This window comes from Panthera tigris, chromosome A3 (assembly GCF_018350195.1).
Source record: "Panthera tigris isolate Pti1 chromosome A3, P.tigris_Pti1_mat1.1, whole genome shotgun sequence".
Lineage (NCBI taxonomy): Eukaryota > Metazoa > Chordata > Mammalia > Carnivora > Felidae > Panthera > Panthera tigris.
The window spans coordinates 109,977,810-110,003,505 of NC_056662.1; the positions used below are offsets into that span (position 1 = coordinate 109,977,810).

Consider the following 25,696-nt stretch of genomic DNA (forward strand, 5'->3'; position numbering starts at 1 on the left):
CACCCTGGCAACTGGAGGGAACACGAGCTAGCCATACAGGCAGGTAAAATGCCCCAACATGATGGTGACTCCTGGTCTGGGGAGCAAGCAACAGGGCAGAGGAGGCAGGGCCAGTGCTTGGAGTGAGGCCAGAGGCACCGGAGAAGGCACCAAGTGCCCTGGGTGAGGGGAGCTGTGGTTGGGCTGGCTGGACAGTGTCCCCAGGTTGCTAACTGCAGAGAGCACCTACGTGCAGAGCTGGGGGTTGAGTGAGGACAGTGGTTGGAAGTGGGACTTCCTCAACCAGGGTGGGTATAAGAGAAAAGAATTCAAAACCTGCACAGGGGAAGTCAGTGACCAACCTGTAAAGAGACAAAAGACTTAGGGGGCTTGGGGGCCCCAGTATGGGGTATCTCTTCCTCTCTTCCTCTCAATGCACTCGAGATGGTGATGCACACACAGAGTCACAAACCCGTCTCCCGAAACTCCCACCTCAAATGCTATATGTATTTAGTATTTACATAACTGCCTTTCTTCAAGACGCATGGTGTTTTGTTTTTAAAAATCAAGTCTTGCGGCAGGTCAGGAGGTTAGCTACTTGACTACAAGTTCAGAAAGAAAAAGAACAGAGTGGCTGTGGTTGGACTAGGGCTTGGAGAGGCTTCCGAGATACCCACCGAACTAGATGTAGACACTGAGAGTCGCCCTTTGGAAGCACCAACTCCAAGAGGTAAGAGTGTGAAACAGCTATAAACAAATCCATCCAGCATTTACCCCTGGCGTGAACCTCTCAGTCTGCGACCTCCCTCAAACTGTATTTATGCCTTCTCCCACTGTCTCCCCTCTGAACAGCCAGAAATAAACCCAGGGCTCTCAAACTCGAAAATTTCCTCCTCCCCCTCATCCAAGCTGGCCGAGTTCCAGGGATCTGTAAGCAAAAAACACGCAGCTCAGCGACACTGTACAAGCCCTCACCAACTGTTCAAATGAGGAGCTCCAAAAGCCAGAGGCTTCACTCTCCACCATATGACAAGGAACATACAGATCGATTTCATTATTCATTGATTTAGACATTTATAATCACATTGTTGAGAAACATGTGAAATGAAAACACAAGTGTTTTTGGTTGATAATAAAGATCAGCTGATTAATGATTAACTGTTCAGTATTGGAGGTAATCTATGATGAAAAGATTTCAATTTTTATAAATTTGCTACAACGGGAGCTACAGGCCTTATGTTGGACCAAACCTTAGGAGAGTCCCACCGCCCGTCCACCTTGACAAACCTTTTCCCTAAAAGAGGTCAGCTTCCCCACACCTTTTTATGAGCCCTGAGACACAATGTCAGCACACATATTTTGGTGACGGTGGTGGGTGTCAAGTTTTTGCTTATTACTGTTGAATGTAAATATTAAGCTTTGTGCTTTGATTTTTTAAAAAATTTTACATACTTGACTTTAATGATGGCTACTGTCCCATAACAGAACTAAAATTCCACAAATATCCAGGGTTAAACTATTAGGTTTAATGTGATTTCACCTTCAAATTACTTTTTTAGTACAAAGTGTGCTTATTTTAAATAAATATGTTGATCCAAAAAGTGTCTGTTAAAATCCAGCTGTGCACATGCACTTTTTAAACATTATATGCTGTGGTTTAGTGCAGTCTACACGGGTCCTCTCTCCAACCAAGAAGCAGCCAGGTCCATCCATGCCCAGTGTTTTCTGGATTGGGCATGTTGATTGGTATCAATCAGGCACGAATTATGAATTTTGAAAGATTTAGAATTCAGAAACCATATTCAAAAAGCACTTCTGGGGCGCCTGGGTGGCTCAGTCGGTGGCTCAGTCGGTTGAGCAGCTGACTTCGGCTCGGGTCATGATCTCGTGGTTCATGAGTTGGAGATCCATGTCAGGCTCCGTGCTGACGGCTCAGAGCCTGGAGCCTGCTTCAGATTCTGTGTCTCCCTCTCTCTCTGCCCCTCCCCAACCCGTGCTCTGCCTCTGTCTCTCAAAAATAAATAAGTGTAAAAAAAAATTACTTTTAAAAAGCACTTCAAATTTATATAAAATATATATGAAGCCTCGTGATTTGATTTTGCATACTATTTGCCAATTGATTTTGTGAAATTTTTAAACAAAGAATACAGAAATGAATCTGAAATGAAATGCAATCTATTATAACAGATGTTATCTATACCTTTTGAATGTGAAACTAATTATGAGTTGTAAAGGCTATTTATTAATGTACCAGGCAATAATACAAGGGGAAAAAAAAGTCTGCTGCCCTGATAGAGTTTCAACAAACTTAATTCCAAAAATGACCCAAGTTTTTCCCAGTTTTATACATGTGCCTTATGGGATAACTTCTGGGCCTCCAGTTTTCATTTATAAATTGGTGGAAGTGGAAAACGGAAAACGGTTTTAAATTCCCAGAGAAAATCATTGGCAACAAGAGCCTATGTCTAATGTGTGAAAAGCACAAAGATTGCAAATTCATCTTGAAGTCAGTATCTAGTCCCTATTTAGGATGTAGTTAGTTAATTATATCCATCTTTCATCCTAAATAAATATTTGCAATCCAATAATGCACTACAAAAAAAGTAACAGAATAAAAATGTCCCTACCCAGTGGGCTGGCTATTTGCACAAAGCCAACAAATCATTACTTAACAGAGGAAAAGGTTAAAAAAAGCTTCAATGTCCTCAGAGTCAACATAATCCTGGTGGTAGCAAGAATATAAGACAAGCAGCTAAAGGCCACCGTCCTCAGGCCACAACCCCAGACACAAAGGACCACAGGCATAGGTAGGAAGTGGTCAAATCCTTTGGGAGGGGACAGGAGACAACTATCATGTGCTTGGGGAGCTTAGGCACTCATGGGTACAAGTTAAGACTACATAACATTTTCCCTTAAATTCACCTGAAATTCAGACTGGTTTTTGTTTTCCTTTTGCCTTTTATGGATAGTCCGGAAATGAAAGAGGGTAAAGAAAATGAAGTAGTAAGGTACAGTCAGCACATCTTGATTAATCAGCTTATAGTAATGGACACTACAGAGACACAGGAAAATTTATTTGATCTAATTTTAACGGAAAGAATATACAAGACGTAGGATTTAAAAAAGGTACGTACACAGAGGAAGACGAGACAGGATATATACACATACAAAAACACAAAACTAGTTAAGTTCAGAATAAAAGTGTTTTGGATCAGTTTCTCTTCTCTATTTCCCAAACTGTCTAGTAAAGTTATGTTGCCTTTATAATTGTTTTCTTAAGCAGGCAGTGGACCCAACATTTGGCCCCAGCACACATGGCTAGTTGTGGGAAATAAGATGTTCAGGAAATAAACTACAAAAAAGAAATTTAGGTAACCCCTTCCTAAATAACCATTCAAGAGACCCGGGCTCTTTTTTTTTTGTTTTGTTTTTTGAACAAGGCAAGGCCCTTTACCACATGTAACTAATCTCCAAGAATCTTTGAGCATAAAAAGTTCTAAGGAATTTCGGTATGAATCTTTTTTGATGGTCTACCTTTCTGGTCATAAACCTGATGAAGTATCTTACTAACTGCAGAAGAAACAACACAGGAATGAGATGCCCACAGCTTTAAGTAAGCCTCTTAGGAGACAATCTACACATGTTTATTTATATAAACTAATTAAAGATGGCCAGAAACAGAAACAGAAAATTTTTTAATTCTGTTGGAATTAACAGAGTCCAACAACTCCAATTAGAAGAAAACGCTACCACGGCAGAAATGGACACAGAGAGACTATCAGGACCAGAACATGACCCCGTGAGGAATTCTTCTTACATGTGTGCATGCTGCATATATGGATGTGTATAAGTATATGCACACATCATATAATTTGCAATGTGTGTGCAGCTGTCCACCATAATGACACAGTCTTCCACTGTAACGAAAGACAGAAAGAAAATGTCTATGTTTCCATTAACTCCAAAATCAGGCACAGACTCAGGGATGCCTTCCCACCGCATCCTGCCAGTCCACCGGCTGCCCTGCCAGGCCTTCCATAGGTTCCCTAGGTCAGCTGCATCTGTTTACTTTCTCCAGCAGAGCCATGGCCTTTCCTCCCCAAGCACTGTCCCTGGGTCCAGCTGTCGGTATAACGGACCAACAGAAGACCAGCAGCTGAGGAAACTGATTTCCCCTGAATACTTCTGAGAGGCTCTTTCTTGGGAGTCAGGGCAACTTGGCTATCTCTATAGCTGAAAATGGTACTTGCTGGTTGGACTTGACGCCTACTTCTCCGGTTCTCACCTTCCTGGAAGTCTACTTTTCGGTTACAAAACTGTTTACCTTGGCTTAGGACAAGAGGGGCCCTCCCTCCTTCAAGTGTGTTTCCCAGTCCTCTGCCTCCATTCATTTATTTTATTAAAGACCGAGAGTAAATACGCTATCCCAGCTGCAAGAACAGCTCGGGCTCCTTCACCGTCTACCTCAAATTAACAAAAAAGGGCCGAGGGTTTTGCGATACACCCATTTCTGATTTGGGCAGGATCCACATCGAGTTAAATCCTCTTACTGCTGATAAAGTCTCAGAGTAGGCAACACTTCCAGAACAAACCGGCCCCAAAGTCTGGAAGCTGACTTTTAAACTTTTAACAGTAATGAAGCCACATAAAAATTAAAAAAAAAACAACTTTTAAAGAGTTATAGGAAAATCATCAGTGGACACTCAGACAAATAGCCCTGCTTAAAATCTTCCACCTTTCGTTGCCAACGAAGCATCATGGAAAACTAGAACTCCACTACCATAAGCTTACTTCGGTATTGGTTCCAGCTTGCCCTCCTCCCCCTTCCCAAAGCTTTGATAACAACTGGTGCTCTAAAGTGGCTTCTTGCAAAGCCCCCCAGCCATGACACTAACGTTATAAACAATCACAATCACGTGTGACAAGGGCATCTTAAATATGGGAAAGTCGAAGGCACGTGCTGCACCACTGACATCAAAATTAAAGCCGCACTCAGGAAACGGGGCTCTCCAGATCCACTCACTAAAGTGATAGAAGGTACTAGGTGCCTGACATTTATCAGGATAATTCTGTATATGTGTCTATGACCCTGTATACTTTATCTTGGCCAAATCTCTCTTTTTTAGCAGTTGAAAAGTTTAACACCAGATAGATCACCCAAGGGTTGTAATTCACTGTTGTATTAAGGGTCTAATGTCTTAGTGTCTTAATTTGTAAACCACTTTAAGACTTTCAGAAAGTAAACAAACAAACAAAGACTTCATGACTAGTGCTAAAGGAAAAACAACTCCACGGGGCTTAATAACAAGTTGGGACTCCAGCCAGGAGTCATCAAGAATTCCTCAGTCCCTGAAGTCATAGGGTTTGGAGTAAATCCAAATGGGATTTTACTTTTTCGAATTCCTTATATTGCATTCCTATGGACTTCCTGTTCAAACCATTGTGAGGCATTTTTATTATTCACAGTCACACACTTCTACCATCATGCTGTTGGCTAGGATCTCCTTCTCCAAAGAAGGTGTACGGTTAAATTCCTGAGGAAGTTTGGAGATCACCTGCAGCAGTAAAGGGGTTATGTCATTTGCTGGCGTAACACTCACAGACTCCAAGTTCTAGACGTGTTTGTTAAATTAAATTCCCTCCTGATTAGTCAACACACGTTTGAGACACAACCCTGGATTTGCTGAAAACAGAGGTTTACTATCACCAATTACTCATATGGTAGCTTATCTGAAGTATCTATACAGTAACTCATGATTTTATGTGTATCAGTTATTATTTACAAACAACTGATCACTGTAGCGTTTCAAGGGCTCCGTGCACCAGATCGCTGGTGGTAAAGAGGTTATAAGCTGCCGCCCACAAGGAAAATTCTTACAAGCTGACGAAAGGTTGGTGAATGAAAGGTGACACTTTTATGGCAAACTGGCAAAAAGGAAAAGTCCTCGCAAATGAAAACTACCTTTAAATATCTGCCAAAATAAATACAGCTGAAACTAACCTATCACAGCAAAATTTAAAAACTCAGTTCTAAGAATGACGGGCTGGGGGGAGGTGTACGACAGGTGAGAGGCCATGGTTAACCAGTTCTAAGCTTCCTTCTGCAAGGATGAGACTCCTCACTGGAATTCTCTCAACAGGCTTCGTTTGTTTCTGTTTGCACAATGCAAACCACACAGCTCAGATGGAAAAGTTTTTGTATAATATCTTGGATGACCTTGAGTCTAGATTTAGTCAACAAATGCTCATTGAGTTCTCCCTGAGTGCCAAGCGCTAGGATAACACACAATCCTGGCGCTCGAATGGATCACAATGAGGCAGGGAGGCAGAAATGTGAACTCTAACACAGTGTGAAAAGTGCTCTAACAAGGGAAGGAGAAAGTGCTATTTATGGGCACTGGGGGTGGGGGGATGGCAATGCTTTTTCCTGGGCAGGGCAGGAAGTCCTCACAAAGGAAGCAGCACAAAATGGTAGGGTTTGAGGGATGAGAACACATTCTGAAGGATGTAAAGATAATTGGGGGGAGTCTGAAAGCGGACACCACGCCCATTTTCCGGTTGCTGGCTTTGCCCCCAAACTTCTGGTTGCGACAGATATTAGGAAGCATGTGTCGAACAGATCTCATCTTCTGCATTCTCAAAGGGTCTCTGTCCAACATAAACTTGAAACAAAGTCGGAAAACCTACACCTTGAGGAGAATAGTCAGGTACTGAATGTAGGAGTCTAATTTTCCCTTACCTGTGGGCTTTTAGTAATAACATGCAAATTACCAAGGCTCTTTGGGAAGTTAAATGCTTCTACTAAGATTAAAAAAAAAAGTAAAGTAGGAATTATGTACATGAGATATATCCCCTCTAAAGAAAAAACAATTCACTGTTCCTTCTTTACTACTAATAATCCTTATGTTTTCTCGCTGCTTGTAGCTCCTTAATACCGTCTACTTTTCCAGTCTCTCCAGAAATGGTATCAGCCAAGCATTTCTGACTCCAGGGCACATGCTTACATATTCACACACAGTTTAAAAAATATAATACATGACTATTTTCAGTGCCAAATGCAGCTGTAACTATATATTTCTTTTGGACATGTTTTATGTTATAAAGCATGTAAATACTTTATCTCCCTCAAGTTTTCCAGAACTCTATTGGCAGAGTCTTTTTCCTTTCTCTTTCCAAAGCACTGAATACAATTTCCTGAATAGATAGTCAATAAACTTGGTGGCTGAGAGCTCACTCACCTTTTCCCAACATAGTCTTTGGAAATAATTTCATCTCCTTCCAACCAAAAACACCTCTGGCTTCTTTCATTTGCTTATTTCCCTGTAGAGGTATTCCATTTCTCACCCTAAATTTCTGCTTTTCCTTTCTGCTATCACATCTAAAATTCTTGTGTAAGGCCAAAAACTATGTTTACTGATAGCCTACCATAAATCATCCCACACTGCCCTACGGATAATAAATCTTCTGTCCCAATCAGCAAGAAATGAAAGAAGTCTAATTTTCCCGAGCTCCACTTGCCCACGTATAGATATCCCAATTAACTAGGTAGTTTAAAAGCCAAAGCCCTTTAATTAGAACTGTGTTTTCCAAGTGTAATAAAACAATGCACAATCTTTGTTAAGAAGTCATTTTCAGCTTGCTGATCTACAGAGTAGATAGTATACTTAATTTGCTCCAACTATGCAAGTTGTTTTCAGCACATACATAACACAATGCAAAGTATTCTTTGTACTGTGCCCTCAGCACGCGCACGCGCGCGCGCACACACACACACACACACACACTCTCTCTCTCTCTCTCTCTCTCTCCCTCCCTCCCTCCCTCCCTCCCTCCCTCCCCAAAGGTATGAAGTTAACTATATCTTGAAAGGAGAAATTATTAACAGCTTCCTCTCAATGTCACATCTGGAACTGTATGTCCAGCTGCTGATGCTACAGATACATTTTACCATCCTGGATGCATCTTTTTAGGCCAGCAAGTCCACCACAACCTTGTAAAGAATCTTGTTTTATGAACTTTTATCACCTGCTGATCCATATTACATATTCCACAGAGTCAAATGAATTTTATGTACTGGCAAACACTTCCCCTCCAAACACTTCTACAGAACTCATCTCTGCCATCCTGTTAGTGCAGACACCATTACTGGAAGGGGTCCTCACAGAAGATTTGATGCTTGGCACCAACTTCTCTTACTAGGTGGGTTACCAGTAGCTGGAGAGCTGCATACAACCATGCTGGGAAGAATGTGGAGGCAAATTCTGGAAAGCATGCCTTTCAGGGCACCTGAGATTCGGCTCACACTGGGTCATGGCAGGGATGCCACGAGGAAGGAGGGCCAAAGGACAGCACAAAGACATGGGCAGGAGAGGTACCAAATGGACCTTCTAGCACAGACTCTGATGGCAGCAAACACACACTGAACACTCTGGCCACTTCTAAGAGACAAGGTTCTCGAGAGAAGGCCCTAGGCATTCAGACTCTCATTACTGACCCCAAAGTTTAAAAGTTCTTAAGTTCTTAATCTAACAGGCACCAACCAAGCAGGAAGAAAACCAAATAAAGACCTATTCATATAAAGAAGAGCAAAGTAGAACCTAGCTTTTCGGCAAAAGCTCAGGTTGGTAAATGAATACCACCCACCCCTCAATGGCTACTTCAGACACCACCATTATTAGCTATCCAGAAATCTACCCTGGAAGGGAGAGGATTAGATCCAGAACAGGATTTGACTTCCAATATCATGAAAGAAAAGAAAGAAAAGAAAAGAAAAGAAAAGAAAAGAAAAGAAAAGAAAAGAAAGACGACAAGGCAATCCACGGTACTCCACGACCCAGAAACATTTTCTGTTAAACAATATAAAATGTCTATCTAGTATTAGCAGTCTCAGGGCAGTTTTACAAATGGCAGCCAAAAAAAAAAAAAAAAAAAAAAAAATCTTGGGGAGCAAAAAGCAAACTATCACAGAAAACTAAAAATTAAATAAGTTCACACTGCTAGGGATTGGTGGCTTAGGTAATTGAACTGAAAGTGAGAATCACAGAAGAGATCTACATAATAATTAGCTGCTGAGTTTTCTTGTGTTGCATACTCCCAAATGGAGTATTTAGCATTCAGCAGACTTATTAACGAATAAATGCCCGACTGGAATTAACTAGCACCTCATTCTGGAAGGCTGCTCTTGGCAAAAATGTAATATCCACAGGGCGAAGCCAGTTGATGGCTGGTATACACTGCAGGCTGGGCTGAGTGTCGCATTCTTTAGAATAATTCATGTTACGTCAAGTTTCAGAGCCACAGGTCTTCACCACCTGGACAATATGCAAAGGAAGGATGATGTTTCTAGACCCCAAGAGACAACTTCCCAAACTTCCCGGCTGGTCCCGTGCCTGAAATACAGCCAGTGGAGACTTGCTGTCCCACAGACAGAGCTTTCCTGCTCCGGGGGCTCCCGAAACACACAGAGGTAAGGAAGCTGGCGTGGCCTGCAGCACTGTCCCTCTGCAGAGACTAGGTGTTTCATCCTCCCCGTGGGAGGCACCCAGAGACCTCCCTGGGCCAGTACCCCTTCCTCACGTGCAACAACTGCTCTGTTTCTTTAAATCCAGCCTGCTCCTTAAGGAAACTCCCTGGCAAGTGAAAACAGCAGCAAAGGTAAAAGAATGCCGGGAATTTGGCTGCCGCCTGCAGTATTAGGGAGAACAGCAATTACTCAACTCTCTCCTAGTGTCAGAGGCAGAAATGAGCATGTGAATTTGTGCAAGTTTTGGCCTGTCTTTGCTCAAGCTTCTCCCCTTGTGGTATCTGTCACCTACCTACTCACAGTCATCATAATTAATGAAGTAAAGGAGAAAATGGAGAGAGAGTGAAGGCAGCAGGCCAGCGCGTTCACAGAAGAGAGGCGTAAATTCTACCCGCACTCCAGGCCGGGCCACAGTTGCCATGGCTTCAAGACTGCCAGCATTTCAAGACGTCAATAACTTCCCAATAACTGTGTTTTTGCCCTCTCCACCGCCTCTCAATAACCAGAACTATGTAAAAACCCTTGATCTTTTCCTCCAGGCCCTTCCCGTCGACAGCACTTGGCAAAGAGTCATGTAGACATGACCACTCTTCCCTTCCTTGGCTCTGCAAACACAAGGTAATATTTGACTCCTGTGTACATGTCTCACACATAAACACATAGACCTTACAACCAGAAGGGCCTGGAGATATCATCACTTCAGTTCCTCTGCCTTCAAGTAGGCAACTATTTAACTCCCTTTCCACAAATTAAGGTAAAGTCAAGGGGAGCTGAGAAGGTTTTATTTAAGTTATGGAGCTACTAAGGGATGACAGGAGATCCAGAAGCATGGCTTGTCTCCCGTGTCATGGTATATTCTCACACACAAGAATGTTGTGCTGTTTGTCTTTCTGAACAGCCTCAAATCCTTCCTGCAACAAACTGGAATATATATGAACCCATTCATTCTTTTGATTAAAACATGGAAATTTATTTGGCCTTTCACTTTTATGTCATAGACAGTGGTAATAAATTATCCTAAACTCTGAAATAGAAGAACTCCGTGGTTCTGAAAAACACACAGCGTACTCAATCTTTCTCAAACCATTTAAGAATCTTTCTACTTTGGTTTTCAGACCCAGAACAATCTACAATTTATCCCCTTTTCCTCTTGCCAGATGTAAATACCCATACCTTCAAAAAAAAAAAAAAAAAAAAAAAAAAAAAAAAAAAAAAAAAAAAGCAATGCTCCCAACTATGGAAGGTGAGGAAAAGAGGAAACCATGTGAAGGTTTTCCAGATCTGCATTTGACAAGATGATGGAACATTCGGTCTCTGCAGTTTTATAAACACACACTGAGGGGACTGAGAACATATGTCCTGTATGTAAGGTTCTTCCCACGTCATGGGTCTGAAGTGGTCCAATGGATTCCTAACATGAAAAGTCTAGTTCAGGTCAAACATCCTTAAGGTAGCTTTACCCTATTCTGGCAGGTCTTTTGGAATCTTAAAAAAGAAGGATCACAACTCTCCAATGTTGAGATGCCTTTTGTTTCATCACAGCCATGAACCGGTTTGCTTGTGGCCTTTGGATTCGAAGCTAAATAAGTTACCTCTCATAGACCCAGGACTTTGCAGGCTCAGGTTTCATTCTGCCCTGCCAGAAATTCCTTTCTGTTTTGAATCTGAGATGTTTGTTTATGGTTTTTGTTTGGAAATGCTAAATAAGACAGGCACAGTGTCTAGTTACAGCCTATATCTTTTTTTTTTTTTTTTTTTTCCACCTTGCTATAGCCAGAGTGGCTGGTTGTTAAGGACTAAGGACTTTGCTAAAACTTCCAAAGAGCAGACTCTTCAAATTATCTTCCCAGGAACCTGAAATGTAAAATAACACCTTAAAATATAATTAACACTTAATTTGCTTTCTTAAATGTTCATAAGACAAATGTTCCCAGGCTATTTCAAATTAGGGTGTTATTTTTGGATTTGACAAACACATACTTAGACGAAACCCTGAAATTTGAAAGTTGATCTTGCCTTGCTTGTAGGTTACATGTTTGAATACCAGCACTCCTGATGAAAGACAGAAGTACTACAATGCTAGGTGCTAAAAGAGTTTCTGAAAGAAAATTCAACTTCTACGACATGATAATAAGGTTTGGTTGCCAAAAGAAAATAGAAAAGAGTTGTAAACTATTGATTCCAAAGACTGTACCTTCATCAAGTTCTTTCTCCTTGTTCCTCAAGAGCCAGTAAAAAGCATTTACCTTGTGAGTCCTCAGACCATATTTACTGGATAAAAATGATACTCATTTGCAGGCATGAAAGAAGGGTGGAAGTTCTAAAGGGACAGGAACTCAGCTATTTTAATTCTAGGGTGTTCTTTCCTAGCCTCCCACTGTAGCACAAAGATGCTGAAGAGAGACCACAAGCCAAGACCACAGGAAAGCGGAAGTATAAGTCCAGAGGACAGACGGATGGAACAGACGGGATCAAGAAAAGCAATGCAGATGTCCTCCGGGCCGGACACTACCCCCGGCTCATTCCTAACCTGCCCTTGTCTTTGAGCTGGCTGTGACTACCACTGCATCCTTCCTTCCTGCTTCCTTCCTTCCCTAACTGCAGTGACCCCAGCCTTGCTTGCTGACGCTCCTGAGGTCTCCCGTGGCTCCAGCGATGGCCAGAAACCCACAGAAAACTTCTAACAATAAAAGGAAATTTAATTTCCTTCCATTATACCATATGCCATCAATATTAAGAGATGTCACCTTTTTAAAAATATTAGTTTGAAGCAGTTCTCTGGCACTATGGATTCCAACCACAAAATCACCCAAATGCCCACATTCTGCTGAAACAGGGGCTAGGACTTACAGCAGTACTGGACGTCAATGTGAAGGAGGGGTGTGTCACAAAGTGGATTTTTTTTTTTTTAACTTATAGATAAAAAGCTAACAAAGAAGAAAAGGAAAACAGAATGAAAATTAGAATTAACATCATCTTTGAAAAATCTATTTGGTACCAGGAATTATACTAGCCATTATACACACACACCAACACATGTTATCTGTGCAGTTTTATATATACATACATACACTCTCCAATCCTCTCTATAATATCTACTTCAAAGAAAGCTAGGAGTATTCCACTTTTACAGATGAGGAAACTAAAGGCCAAAACAACCAAGCAAGCTGGTTGTTCAGTTAAAAAATAAGAGCTGAGATCTGAACACAGGTTTGTCCAGCATCAAGACCTAATTTCTTTTTCCTAAGACATCATGCACAGAGGCGTGGGAAGCAGGAAGGAGGGGAGCACACTCTCAGATCCCACTTGGTGCTGCACCCCCCACTAAATCCTTCCTGGTACTCAGTTAGTGCCCCTCTTAGTTGCTCCTGAGATGCTCAGCACTTCCTTATCTTGGAACTGCACAGCTGTAAGTAACTGTCTTGGATAGGATCGTCTCAGCTACCTGCCATTGGACCATGGCCCCTGAAAGCAGGGTCCCTATCATATTTACTGTGGCTGAAAAATAACTACAATAGCAGGGAACATTATCAGGTCTCCTACACCGCTCTCTGTTCTACATGCTTCATAAGGACTAGCCTTTTGCTACTTAAAAGTGTGGTCCCAGGATCAGCAGCATCTGAGTCACCAGGGGGTTTATCAGAAATGCAGAATTTCAGGCCCCACCCAGACCTCCTGAATTAGAACCACCATGCTGAATGAGATCCCCAGGTGATTCGTGCACACATTACAATTTCAGAAGCACAGTTTTATCTCATTTAATCTGCACAGCCAAGACACGTTACCTATTACTGTTTTAGACAGGGAAACTGAGGCTTAGGGAAGCGGCATTCCTGCAGTGTAGCACAAAGACCAGACCCATAGCAGCAAGTACTTGTGGGTAGAAGGATGGCTGGGAAACCGGTAGGAAGGAAAGGTCTGATTACAAGTCTGACCTCCAGTTGTGCCTAGTCTGTACCAACTGCAGCGGCAGGTGGGACCAGGGCCCCGACACAGGTGGGCTGCAGCAGCACAGGCTGCTTCCTCAGCTCCGGTCAGGCCAAATCCTGCGGTGAGACCAGCAGTGTGGACACTCCAGGGGCCAGAGGCGAACTCTTTCCCCAGAATGTTAGGGAAATGCACAGTCCTGATGATAGTGAGGACAGATGCCCTCCTCTTCCCCAAATGAAGTATCAGCCCGCAGGTAAATGGTTACCTTCATAACTCCCACGACTTAATGCAAGAAATTTCAGATTCCTCCCTATTTTTACCCCAAATACACAAACTGTTTAGACAAAGTTAACAAATGGGCATTAGAAAGAAAGGCAGCTAATAGCTTTAGAGGCCCTTAGTTTTTTAACTCAATGCACTTACAGGGTTGGGGAGGAGGGGACCTGAACTCAATAATTTGCTCCCTTTCGAAGAGCCCAAACTCCTTAACTACCGATGATCCATTACTCAGGTAGATGAGGGCTAAGCAGAACAGAAGATGCCCATATCAGGTCGTTTCACTTATACTGGTTAGTAGCTTTGTTGTTCTTAAGTATTTACCACCTGCCAGTAATTGTTCCAAGTCCTTCACAGGAATCCATTTGCTGAGTCCCTATAGCAACCCTATTATTAACCCCACTGCACAGACAGAAAACGGAGATGCACAGAAGTACAGATTTGACTTTGGACACCAAGTTTCTAACTATGATATCTTTTCATCAAAGTATAAATATTTTGCATGAGGAATTAATTGAGGCTGGGGAAGGGAGGTAAAGAATTGAAATCTGTTCAGGAAAGAAGGACCTTTTTAACATTTTTTTTCATGTGGGCCCAAAATGAACACTCACTAGTGTTTACCTTGAGAGCATTCTTAAATCTAAGTATATTCAACTACTCCTCTGACCACAAGACCCAGGAGGTCTCGTTGAAGCACAGAGGTTTCTCATTATTTGACCAGGCTACTGGCCAGGACAAGCAGCAGAGAGTGGGTGAGATTGGAAGGTGCTAGATAAAGGGATGCCTCTCAGCTCACTGCCCACGCTCATCTGCCTAGTGGAACAAGCTAGAACAAGGAGAAAATCACTCTGAAGAGGAAACTTGCCGTTTTGAACCACAGCTAGTAAAGCATTAAGAATGTAGCCTCATTCTTAGATGTTGGGAAACACTCTGATAGGTGTTGCACAGGCCCTAAGAAGAATGGGTAGAATCCTGTTCCCCACCCCCTCCTATTCTTACTTTTAAATCTAGTTCGAATTCAAATTCTCCTTTTCAGCTTTGCCACCAGAGCCTGAAAAGATCATCTCAGATCCTGTGATTCCCAGAACAAATTAGCTACCTATTTCACTCACCACGTAATCATGGATACAGACTTGGGAAATCACTACTACTTGGCTTGAACTTATGTCATCGTGTATTCTTTCTAACGTCTGGCTCCCTATTCTTTATTGAGATTAGAAGGGTAAAAAGGGTAGGGAACACGTTTGAGGGCCTCAAGCTCCCCAGCTGCCCCCTGCTTCAGCAGAAGGCATTGTATAGACCAGAAGGTGGATGAATGAGTGACTGATTTCTATGCCAAGACAAATCAGATCTTTGAAAACTCAGCTTCGGAGAAATCAGCCCCTGAGAAGCCAGGCTTTCAGTTTGTCACTCATGCATGCTCGGCCAGCCCAGTTTCCTCCACAAATAATTGAGCTTTACTGGGGCGTCTCCGAAATCCTGATGCTGCATGGGCCACATATGAAACCCAGCGGTACAGGAACCTGCTTCACCGAACATATTTTACCTTCCAGTCCTCTAATCATTGTCCATAGGATGGCGTTCACATGCTAAATAAAGCGGCACTGCCGTCTGCATGTTAGTACTGTCAACTGAAAGCTGTTAAACACGCCCACATTTTCTCAGGAATTCCACAATTAATGTCTGGAATGCGTTTTGGATTCTTCTTCAAAGGACGGCACAGTTGCCCTAAGATGAATTCAATATTTTTCCCTTCTTCCATTAGTCATTCTTCGGTCTTCCCGCTCCATTATCCTTGTAGGGTCATCTACTTGTTTTCCCCAACTTATAACGCCTGTCTCCAGCATCCCCAAGCTGGCCCCCTTTTTTGTCCTACATTTTGTAACTACATCTAATCAAGCCCCCAGGACACAGAAACCTGCCCCATCTCACCACATACGGCCTATCATCGGATGCAATGCCCACAGCTTCAGGATTCTTCGGGCAGTTTTCTTCTTAAATTGACCTGTTCCTAACTGCATTGCCATCATAACTGTGGATTCTCCTGGTCACTGTTAAGCACGAATTAATGGCAGCAAATATCTCTAGATTTGAGGCTTGCGATTTTTGCCTTTCTGGTACTATGCAATTCGTTTGCCCTTTGCCAAGTGTTTTATGTGACTGGACTCCTGAATAACAGTGAGGATTCTGTAAGCTTGAGAGTCAAAGACAAGGTCACCAAGTCCTGTCATTTGTGTATGTGAAGTGAATAGTCTCTCCATATTTCGTCAATATTTACTCTGGGGAGGAACTAATTATTTCCTTGTTTACTTGCGCTGGTTTCTCTTCCCATACCCCAGTAAGGTAATTTTATAGGCCCTCTGCTGGCTTCTTTCTCTCTCTGGCATCTAAGAGCTCACTCCACCTGAATGAAGACTTTCGAAATGGAAAGCAAAACACACTCTTCAAAAACAAGGAGTGCCGGGTGTTTCAAGTTTTCTAACGCCAATACAGGAGTATTAACTCTGCCCCTCCTGTCTTCTTTTTAATTAGTAAAATTAAAACCCATGGATTCTGGCTTTTTATTTTTTTAATGTTTATTTTTGAGAGAGAGAGAGAGAGAGAGAGAGAGAGAGAGAGAGAGAGAGAATGAGCGGGGGAGGGGCTGAGAGAGACAGAGACACAGAACCTGAAGCAGGCTCCAGGCTCTGAGCTGTCAGCACAGAATCTGACGTGGGGCTTGAACCCACAAACTGTGAGATCACGACCTGAGCCAAAGTCCGAGGCTTGACTGACTGAGCCACCCAAGGTGCCCCATGGACTCTTGACTTCAAGTCCTACACAACACAGCAAGGAGAGGAGACCCTTGTGGCTTGCGCATAAACAAATGGTTTGGTACATTTTCTGGCCTCCTGTGGCCTGACCTCAGATGCTCCACACACTCTCTTCCAAGGAGCCATCATCTCCATCCCTGCCTTCCAGGGTTTAGAAAAAAAAAAAAAAAAACTTTCTAAAGGCCAACCGTTTCAGAAAACAACATTGTTCTTTGCTATAAGCAGCCACGACATAACCACAGTCTGGTTCTCCTCCTCACTGCCCCCATGAAAACCGGGTGGAAGGAAAAGTTAAAAAACCTGTGAGAAATACAAGAACCGTGTTTTGAAGAGACAGTTTGGTAGACGCCGTGGTAAAAACACGGAAAGTTAAGTTCCATAACGATGAAGCTACTGAGTAAGTACGCACTGGGGGAAAAAGTTGGTGCTTACTGACGATAGCGATCGCCTGGCTCTTCTACAACAAAGTTCTCAGGGCAAAGCCACTCAGTAATGTCCACCAGGTTCCAAATCACTCTGTCCTCACAAACTGTCAAACTCAAGCCATCACCTGCCCTTTCATTACAAAGAGAAGGCTGCTCACACTGCCCCCACCTCGCCCTCACCCCTTACAACAGACATAACGTACTATTCTACGTAAGAGGGAAAATGGTCCTTAGACCCCATCTCAAAATAGAATCCCCACCGTACAATCAAAACATTCTTCCTAGAAAATCCCACTTCGGTAATTTTTCAAAACTCCGTCTTTGATCTCCCATACAGTCTTCTTCCTCAGGAGTTCAGAATCCAAACTTGTTTCTCTGGCTTCTAGATGATTTACCCAGAGGCAGGCAGCCCAGACAAGGAACAAGCCACTTAGGATGTCAGAAAGTGCAACAGGAGACTCGCCTAATGAATGGAAACAGTAAAGAGACTCGTGCCCTCCTGGGGGCCAGAAAGCACTTTTTAGACTGAGAGAGAGCAGAGAAAACTTGAGGTACTTGGCTCTATGATCAAGTTTTAAAATGCACTTATGCCAAATAAAAAAATGTTTTAAAGGAATGATTTATTTTTTTCAAAACTTGTTAACGTATATTTTTGAGAGAGAGAGAGAGAGCGTGCACACAAGCGGGGGAGGGACAGAGAGAGAGGGAGACACTGAATCCTAAGCAGGCTCCCGGCTCTGAGCTGTCAGCACAGAACCTGACGTGGGGCTCGAACTCACAAACCATGAGATCATGACCTGAGCCGAAGTTGGACGTTTAACCAACTGAGCCACCCAGGTGCCCCTAAAGTAATGATTTAGTTGATAACAACCTAAACAACGCTGAAAAGACCAAGTGTACAGGTCACATGTTTCACAGGACATAACTCTTCACAGTATTTACTCTTCCAGAAATTTTTTTTTTCCTTCGCTACTCTCTCTATGGAGAGGATGGTTCATCCATTTGCTCCATGCACATTTAGTGAGAGCCTACTATGGGCTGGTGTGCCTTAAAAACTTATGACAGTGAGCCACAGGTTGTCAGGGGTCCATTGTTACCCCTAGCTTCTCTAATTCACTATGTGAACCACAATTAAAGACATGGTATTTTTCCCCCGACAAAGCCAGAATGGAGAATAACACAAATAAAAAACTACTACAAGTTGGCAAACGGAACAATGTAACTGGTATTTAATTTATGTCCTCGAAAGCAGGTAGATTAGTCATGATAATGTTTCCATAACATGCAATATGACTTCTCAGTGTAGCCAATTAAATAAGTTTTCAAAACAGTTTTCATTAACAGATACAACCAGTAGGGGTCATTTTAGTGCAAAAATTGCAGCAAAAGAGACTTCGACAAGAATAAAATATATCAATTCCTATTCATGTCAGTTATAATAAACATGCTTCAATGTGTGAATTTCTAAATAAAAATGGAAACTGAGGGAAAGACTAGCCATTGAGAAATTTCTCACAAACAACAACAAAAAGGCAGAAGGTCAGTACCAAGATAATTACTGACACGTAGAGACTCCTCTAATTCATAAAAAAAAAAAAAAAAAAAAGATTAATCCTGTTTCCTGTAAATCTTGTAGTAAAATGAAAATCCTTGAAATTTTAGACACACGACTGACAATATCTGTGTATGTGTCCACTATATTATGCCAGGTAAAACTGTTCTTCTCACTTGAGTTTCATGGATTTAGAATACAACTTGACCACTGCTTTTAGAAATCTAAAAATAAAATAATAAATGCCAGACACCCAGTTTGGGCAGCTGAAAACAGTCTTGCTAAATAAGAAGTGTTGCCGGAGAAATGCTAACTGAGATACAATCATGGGAACAAATACTTCCAAGGATCTTCAAGGCTAATACCAAGTGCACAAGGTGTCACCAAAAAAAAAAAAAAAAAAAAAGAAGCTAAGCGATCCCATCATTTCAGAGGAAGGAAAAGCTCACCGACAAACTGCCAAAATAATTCTATACTGTGATACCGGAAGATTGGTACCAAAACATTTGATTGCCGTGAATGTTCCTGGAGCTTCACATTTCCTTCACCAGAAATACATCACGAAGAAACAAAACGAGGGTTAGAATCGTTAAAACCTCCAAAAGTCCTTTGCAGGGCATAGCAGTTTCCACTGCATTTAACCTTGTTTCATGTTGCTTGTTCTTTTTAGATTTATGGGAGGCTGGCGTAAGTAAATTATACACTCCAAGTGGCAGGGTTCAAGGATGAATCGTTTAGTCCAACCCATTCAGAATTCTCAAAATCAAACACATAAAATTGTATCAGAAGCTAATCTCCTGGCCATTTTTTCCTGATGTGAGAAATAAAAACACATGTTTTAACGTGGGGCTTAACCCGGGTTGGGAGGCTTTTGTATTTCAGGCAAAGAAACTCTTCTAACCCAGTCCTAAGGGAGCAGCGCTCCATGGCCCTTCCCTGTAAGAGTTCCCTTCACTCATTACTGCCCACTAGCTTCCAAACCAGGAAAGCCTTTTTCATTTTCCAGAACTGTCCAAACTCTCAAAACCAAAGGTATAAATACATGTGTTTGTATTTAAAGAAAATCACAGAATTCAAGTCTTTGAATAGACCCATTTTATCCTTAGGATTGCCACCTTCTTTTTCAACACCTCAGCACGATAAACACATGCACCCAGAAAGACGCCTCAGAAGAAACCCTTCCCCGGTCTCCTGGGTGCTGGCGGTTAGTAAGGCAGGGACCAGGTCAGAGGGCGCCTGTCTCTCCTCCTCGCCGCACCTCCAGAAGTGAGCCAGCTGTGCTCTGCACCAGGATGCCCCGGAACAGCATCATCACCCCAACGTCAGCCCGAGCAGGGATCCCGCTTTTCACTGGTGCTCACCCAGTCCTGCCCGTTAGCCAAATAAAAAAAAACCCTCACTGCCTCTCTCCAGTCCCCAAACCGGACCAAGCACCTGGAGGCCGAGGCAGGCACGCAGGGCTCAGGGCCCACGCCCACCCACAGGGGTCCACCCAACGAGGGGGTGGCTCACTACTCTAACCGCTTTCTCCCTCCGTCAGTCTCCACACCGAGGTGCACAATTCTTCGTGGAGAAAACAGCAGAACGACGCTCGCTGTCAAACAAACAAAAAGAAGGAACCGGCAACACGACACGAAACACGCAGATATCTGGTCTTAAAAGGCAGCCACGAAGAGTCAGCAACAACTTTTCACTCCTAGGTGCGACACCCCCCCCCCCGCACCACCCCCATTCAGAAGAGAAAGCCTTTGACTGTTTTCAATAGGCAAATAAATGAGTAACCACCGTATGTAACTAACTTCCCCTGGGCTGACATATTCCGGAGCTGAAACTGATTTACATGCGAAAGAGGAGGAAGGGGGTGAAGGAAGAGCGCAAGAAAAAATAATGAAAGAGTCACACAGGCAGTGTGAGCTGAAGACACGTCTCCTGGCCAACAGAAAAGGGACTTTCGAGAACGGTGCGCAGCACTCCGTAGCACACTGCGCTAGTGCGGGGAGGGCGGCAGGGGCTGGACTCCCCGAGGGGCTCGCGACAGCCTCCGCAGTGCCCCCTGCCCGCGGCGCCCCCACCTCGGGGCGCGGGGCCCGCCCCCCCCTTCCCGCAGCCCTAGCCCGAACAGCCACACGTGTGCGGGTCTCTGCGCAGCCACCCCCACTCGCCCGCTCCCACCCACGAGATCCACCCTCGCCCGCGGCCGGCCCAGCGTCCGGGGGAGCGGCGAGCTGGAACCGGGGGACGCGGGGGCCCTCTCCCGGGGGAGGCGGCCCCCTCCTCCCGCGGAGCCCTCTCTCCCCGGGAAAGTCTCGGCCAAACTTTGTTCAGCGCGGCCAGGTGGGAGGGGGCCCGCGGCAGGCGGCCGTACCTTCGCAGACGCCCACTTCGTACTCGGTGATGGAGTCGCCATTGAGCGGGGGGCGGATGACACAGCGCAGCCCCCGGTCGCAGGCTCCGTGGAGCCCGTAGGCGCCGCCGCAGCTCTCGTTCCTCTGGCGGGCGCACATGTAGCAGCAGCCGCAGACGCCCTGCACGATGCTCCCCGGGCAGCTCCTGGGCTCCTCGCACTTGGACTCGTCGCAGGGCAGGCAGACCAGCGCCCGGGTGCCGGAGCGCGCCAGCAGCAGCAGCAGCCCCAGCAGCGAGACCAGGAGGTGCCCGCAGCCGGCCAGCCCCCTGCCCCCCGCCACCAAGTACATCCTCCTGCGCCGCCGCCGCCTCCTCCTCGCAGCCGGGCCGGGAGCGGGGCGGGCGCCCTCCCCTGCGCGGGGCACACGCGCCGCCGCCGCCGCACCCGCAGCCCGCGGTCCTCGCCGCCCCCCTCGGGGCCCCCGGGGCGCGCCTCCCCTCGCGGGGCGAGGCCCCCGCCCCCCCTGCGGGCCGCGCCGACCCCGAGCCCACTAGCGTTGGCGCCAGCGGTGGCTTCCCCTCCTCCTCCTCCTCCCGGGAGGGAGGGGGAAAAAAGAAAAAAAGTTTCCTCCCGGCAGCTCCGGTTCAACCCAAACTTCTGGCGGCGGCGGCGGCGGCTGCGCTGGGCTCCAGCCCCGGCTGGCGGCGCCTCCTCCCTCTCCTCCTGCGCGTCGGCCGGCCCCGCGGCGGTGGTGGCGGCGGCGCAGCCTCCGGGCCGGTCCCCGCCTCCCGAGCCGCCGAGTGGGCGCGGTGGCGCAGCAGAAGGTCCGCGGCGTCCGCTCCGCGCGCCCCGCTCGCCTCACTCCTGCGCGGCTCCTCCGGGCGCTTGTTTATGGCTCGAGCCTCCGCCGCTCGGGCTGCGCCCTCCCCCATCCTACCTCATCCCCCAGACCTCGCCCCCCCCCCCCGCGCCGCGCGCCGCTCATTGGCTGCCCCCCCACCCCTCCCGGCCCGGCCGGCCCCCTCCCCCTCCCCCGCCCTCCCTCGCGGGCGGCCGGGCCCTTCCTCCCTCACACGCCTCCTCCTCCTCCTCCTCCTCTTCCTCCTCCTCCTTCTCCTTCTTCTCCTCTACCTCCTCCTCCTCCCCCTCCGGCTCCTCCGGCTGGAACCCGGCGCGCCAAGCCGGCCCTGCGGCCGAGCCTTCGCGCTCCTTCCTGGCGCGGGCTTCGCCGCCGGCGCGCTGCGGCTCCGGCTCCGGCTCCGGCTCGGGGCGCACACGGCGGGCAGGGAGAGGCGCGGCGTCCCAAGCGCCTGTCGGCACCGCGGCCACCGTGGCTGGCCTGGGCGCCCCGAGGGCGAGCTGGCTGCCCCTCCAGAGCCAGTTGTGAGTTCGGAGACTGGCGGGGACCGCCGAAGCTCGGGGCCGAGGGGGTTGCAGCAGCCTTGCTGGGGCACCCGCCGGATCGGAAAGGGAAGCAAATGCACGGAAACCCCCGCAAACTACTTGAGAATCCATCTTCCACTCGAGCTGGGGTTAGACTTTGTAAAAGATATTATGTAATGGAGTCTCGGGAAGCTCGAGACGCCTCTAGCGAAGCTGCTGGTGAATTAATTAAAGTGCTTTAAATGGTCTACGTAAATATTTCGCCGGGGGTGGGGGGCGGGGGAGGCACGCCTGAGGGCTGCTGTAGCTCGGGTTGAATTTTAACTGTCCACATCCTGTGCGTTTGGTGGCTCTGCTGTCTGTGCCGAGGTGCTGTGTGATGGGAGGGGGTGAATGGAAAGTAGCAGAGCTGAATTTCTCTCCCTTGAGTAAGGCCAAATACTGGATTACTACAAGTCTTGACATGATTGGACCCGTGTATCTCGTGCATCATTAATGTCATCTGACATTGCCCTTTTCTCTCCCAAGCTCATGGACAGAAGTGGTGGGTTTTCATGTATTTATCGCAAATGTATTAATAAAGAAGACGTGTGGTAAATATTATTTGTGATAAACCAGGTAAAGCAGCAACTGAAGTGATGCAAAATGCATTGTGTAGGGCCTCTTTCTCTTCTGGGGCTGTCAGAGAGCGTTCTCGAAACGACAGACTCTGTCATGACCCACCATTTACAGGATATGTACCAAGGTCAATAAAATTAGTGAATTAACAAAAAGTGACTTGGATCGGTGTGGGGGAAAAAAAAATCCGGTCCTGTGGCAGGTGTGAGGTGGGAATGGCCAGCAGACCTTCTGATCCAAAATAGTCTGGCTGCAGAAAGGTGGCAGCCAAGTGGATCCTGAAAATTGTGATTAATGAACCAAAAGTTAATAACACAGCAGCTTAAGGAGAAAAGAAACAAAGATGCCTTTGAAATCCTCTGTTTGCGGGACAAATTTATACTTATTACAAATATTTTGGATTTAATCACTTGAATTCTGAACCAAAAAGCCAGAATTACCAGTGGAATATTCTCCAGTTGCTGGCATCCGGAAGCTAAATGTTTCTCCAATCATATTTCTTTGTCCTGAGAAGGGGAAGAGACTCAGTAACTATTAGTGATTATCAGTGGGTGATAGAGAAGATGTTCAACAGGGAAGAGTGAGTATGAACATCCCATTTTCTCAAAGGGTTTAAAGAGTTGTCTGGGATGACACCAGAGAAGGTAGAGACAATTCCTGCAGTTTTGTAGGAGGTCAGGTTAGATGCTCTCTGAAAGACTTCATACACTGAGGTTCTATAGTTATAAGTATTAAGTGGTGAAGCGATTTAAAATATGCTCAATTTTTCTATTAGCAGAATTCAAGAAAGATGAAACACACAACACTGTTAAACATGATTGTTTCTTGTACCCCAACAAGGCACCAGCACTACACCGTGGGATTTGCCAACAAACTGTCATCGTTGCACTGTGTTAAAAGGCCTTTGCCACTCTTGCAGAGAGGTTATCTATATTTCTGTTCAAATGCAAGTATAAAGACATTATTAAAACGTAGCAGATAACATTGTAGAGCTCAACAGGAAAAACCAAGGTCAGATGATGGGAAAAAAATGCAGGAGTGAGGAAGCCACTGTCATTTGAAAGAAGAATAATCATTATCAAGGGCTTGCTTTCGTATGTGTGTTTTTTTAATTTTTTTAAGGCAATATATTAGGGGTTAGGGAAAGCTAGAGATTGAACACAGGCAAGGGACAATGTGGAGGTCACCGTCCATCGTTCCTGGGATTTCAGAGTGAGGTAGATAAACACAAGGCTATAAAGGGAATTCAAGTTAGGCTTCGAAAGGACTGGAGAGATTCTTAAAACTAAGAGGGATGTATCAGCTTAGAAAATTGAAGTCACAAGTGGTTCTTGTGCCATAGACATCATGGAGAAGCAAAGGAGAAAACAGGAAGAATTACATGAAGCCTGTAACTAGTAGTAAATAAGAAACCAGCAAGGGCCTGGCGGCTTATCAGAAACCAGTATGTGAACTAGGAGCTCAGTTATGAAATAGCTGTTTCTTCCCTGGGATCCAGGAGGGACTCTTAGGTGGCCAGAAGCCAAGGCTGAGATTGAGGCTCAAACACAAAAGGATTCCCTCATCTTTAGAGACCAGACTAAAGATACAGAAGAAAGGATAGGTGGGCCCAACATGGTGACAATTGGGGGTCAAGGGAGAGAGTAGACAGAGAGGGATTACAAAGACCCTGAAAGGCATGAGAGTTAGAATCACACATGGCATGTGGTTTAATGCCTCCTCCTCTGGGAAGTGCCCTGGGCTTATTCTCTGATCTACAGCATTTTGTAAATACCTTTGCTTGTAGCATTTATCATGTTATATTATAGAACTTTCTCTAAATAGGTCTGCACCCCATTAAATTGTCAGCTCATTGGAGGGGGCATGACATACAAGAATGTATGCATGCATTAGTGAGTTGAGAAAGAGGCAGAGGGAAGAATTATAGGCAAAAAGATATTTGAACATTCTTGTCTGCAGCCTTTCTCTCTTGGTTTTAGTAAATGCCTCTAAAGCCCTTGGAAGGGTGGTTGGGCAGGAGGGAATCTTCCAAATTGGAAGGAGGCTGGGGGAAGGTGGGGGGAGGGCTTCAAACAAAATCCCACAGATCTAAAAGGAAAGGGAATTAGAATATTCTGATGGAGGTCTGGAAGCAGAGGCAGTCCGCCCTCTATTGGCCATTGGGGGTGTTGAATGGGAGGGGTTTGCTAAATTGTTGAAGATGAGTAAAAATCAAATGCCCATTTGAGGACCAAGCAGAAAGTGGAAATGAGAGGGCGATAGACAGACTACTAGTATTAGAGCCCTCGTCCATGGTTCAGTGTCTAGTTCAGCCTCTCTAGCCACACCCCGGGATGTTTGTGTTTTCCTGAAATGAAAAGAAAAATATAGGAGTTGCCTTTGGAGTCTGAAAAACACTTAGAACTGAATTGCATTAGAGAAAGTCTCACTGTTTTCTAAAGATGTTGCATACATGGTAGAAAGATCTATGAAGAAACCGGGACAAGAAGCCTGCTCCTTTCACCTCTTTACCCCCATCGTGCTGGTCCCCCTGAACTGGGATTGCCTTAGTCTTGGGCCATCAGCTTGGGCAGGGAGACCCCTAGTTTGGGGGCTCAGCCATCTGATCTTGGGCTCTGAATCTGGTACTTGGGCTATGTTATCATCACCTAGTATCTAATTTTACTAAGGGAGTTCCTGTCTTACCCCCCTGCCTGTGTATGGCACTGCTCTGGAGCTATTAGGATAGTAAGGCATATGCACAACACGAGTTCTTCTTAAGGTTTGCCCTAATATCTTGACATTCTCTCTTCCTCTTTCCCCGCTCCCCTCTTTCTTTCATGCTATTTACATAGGTTTGAACAAGGTAGT

General features: G+C 45.3%; 1 protein-coding gene across 2 annotated transcripts in view; it reads right to left on the reverse strand.

Moving 5' to 3' along the window:
• CRIM1 (cysteine rich transmembrane BMP regulator 1) overlaps nt 1-21,273 on the reverse strand; it is a 188,606-nt gene extending 167,333 nt beyond the window's left edge. For both annotated transcript variants that reach the window (XM_042982178.1, XM_042982177.1), the window contains exon 1: nt 20,864-21,273. In XM_042982178.1, the coding sequence (XP_042838112.1) occupies nt 20,864-21,194 (331 nt within the window). In that variant the 5' untranslated portion in view covers nt 21,195-21,273. The remainder of the gene's footprint in view (nt 1-20,863) is intronic.
• Nucleotides 21,274-25,696: the final 4,423 nt, after the last annotated feature.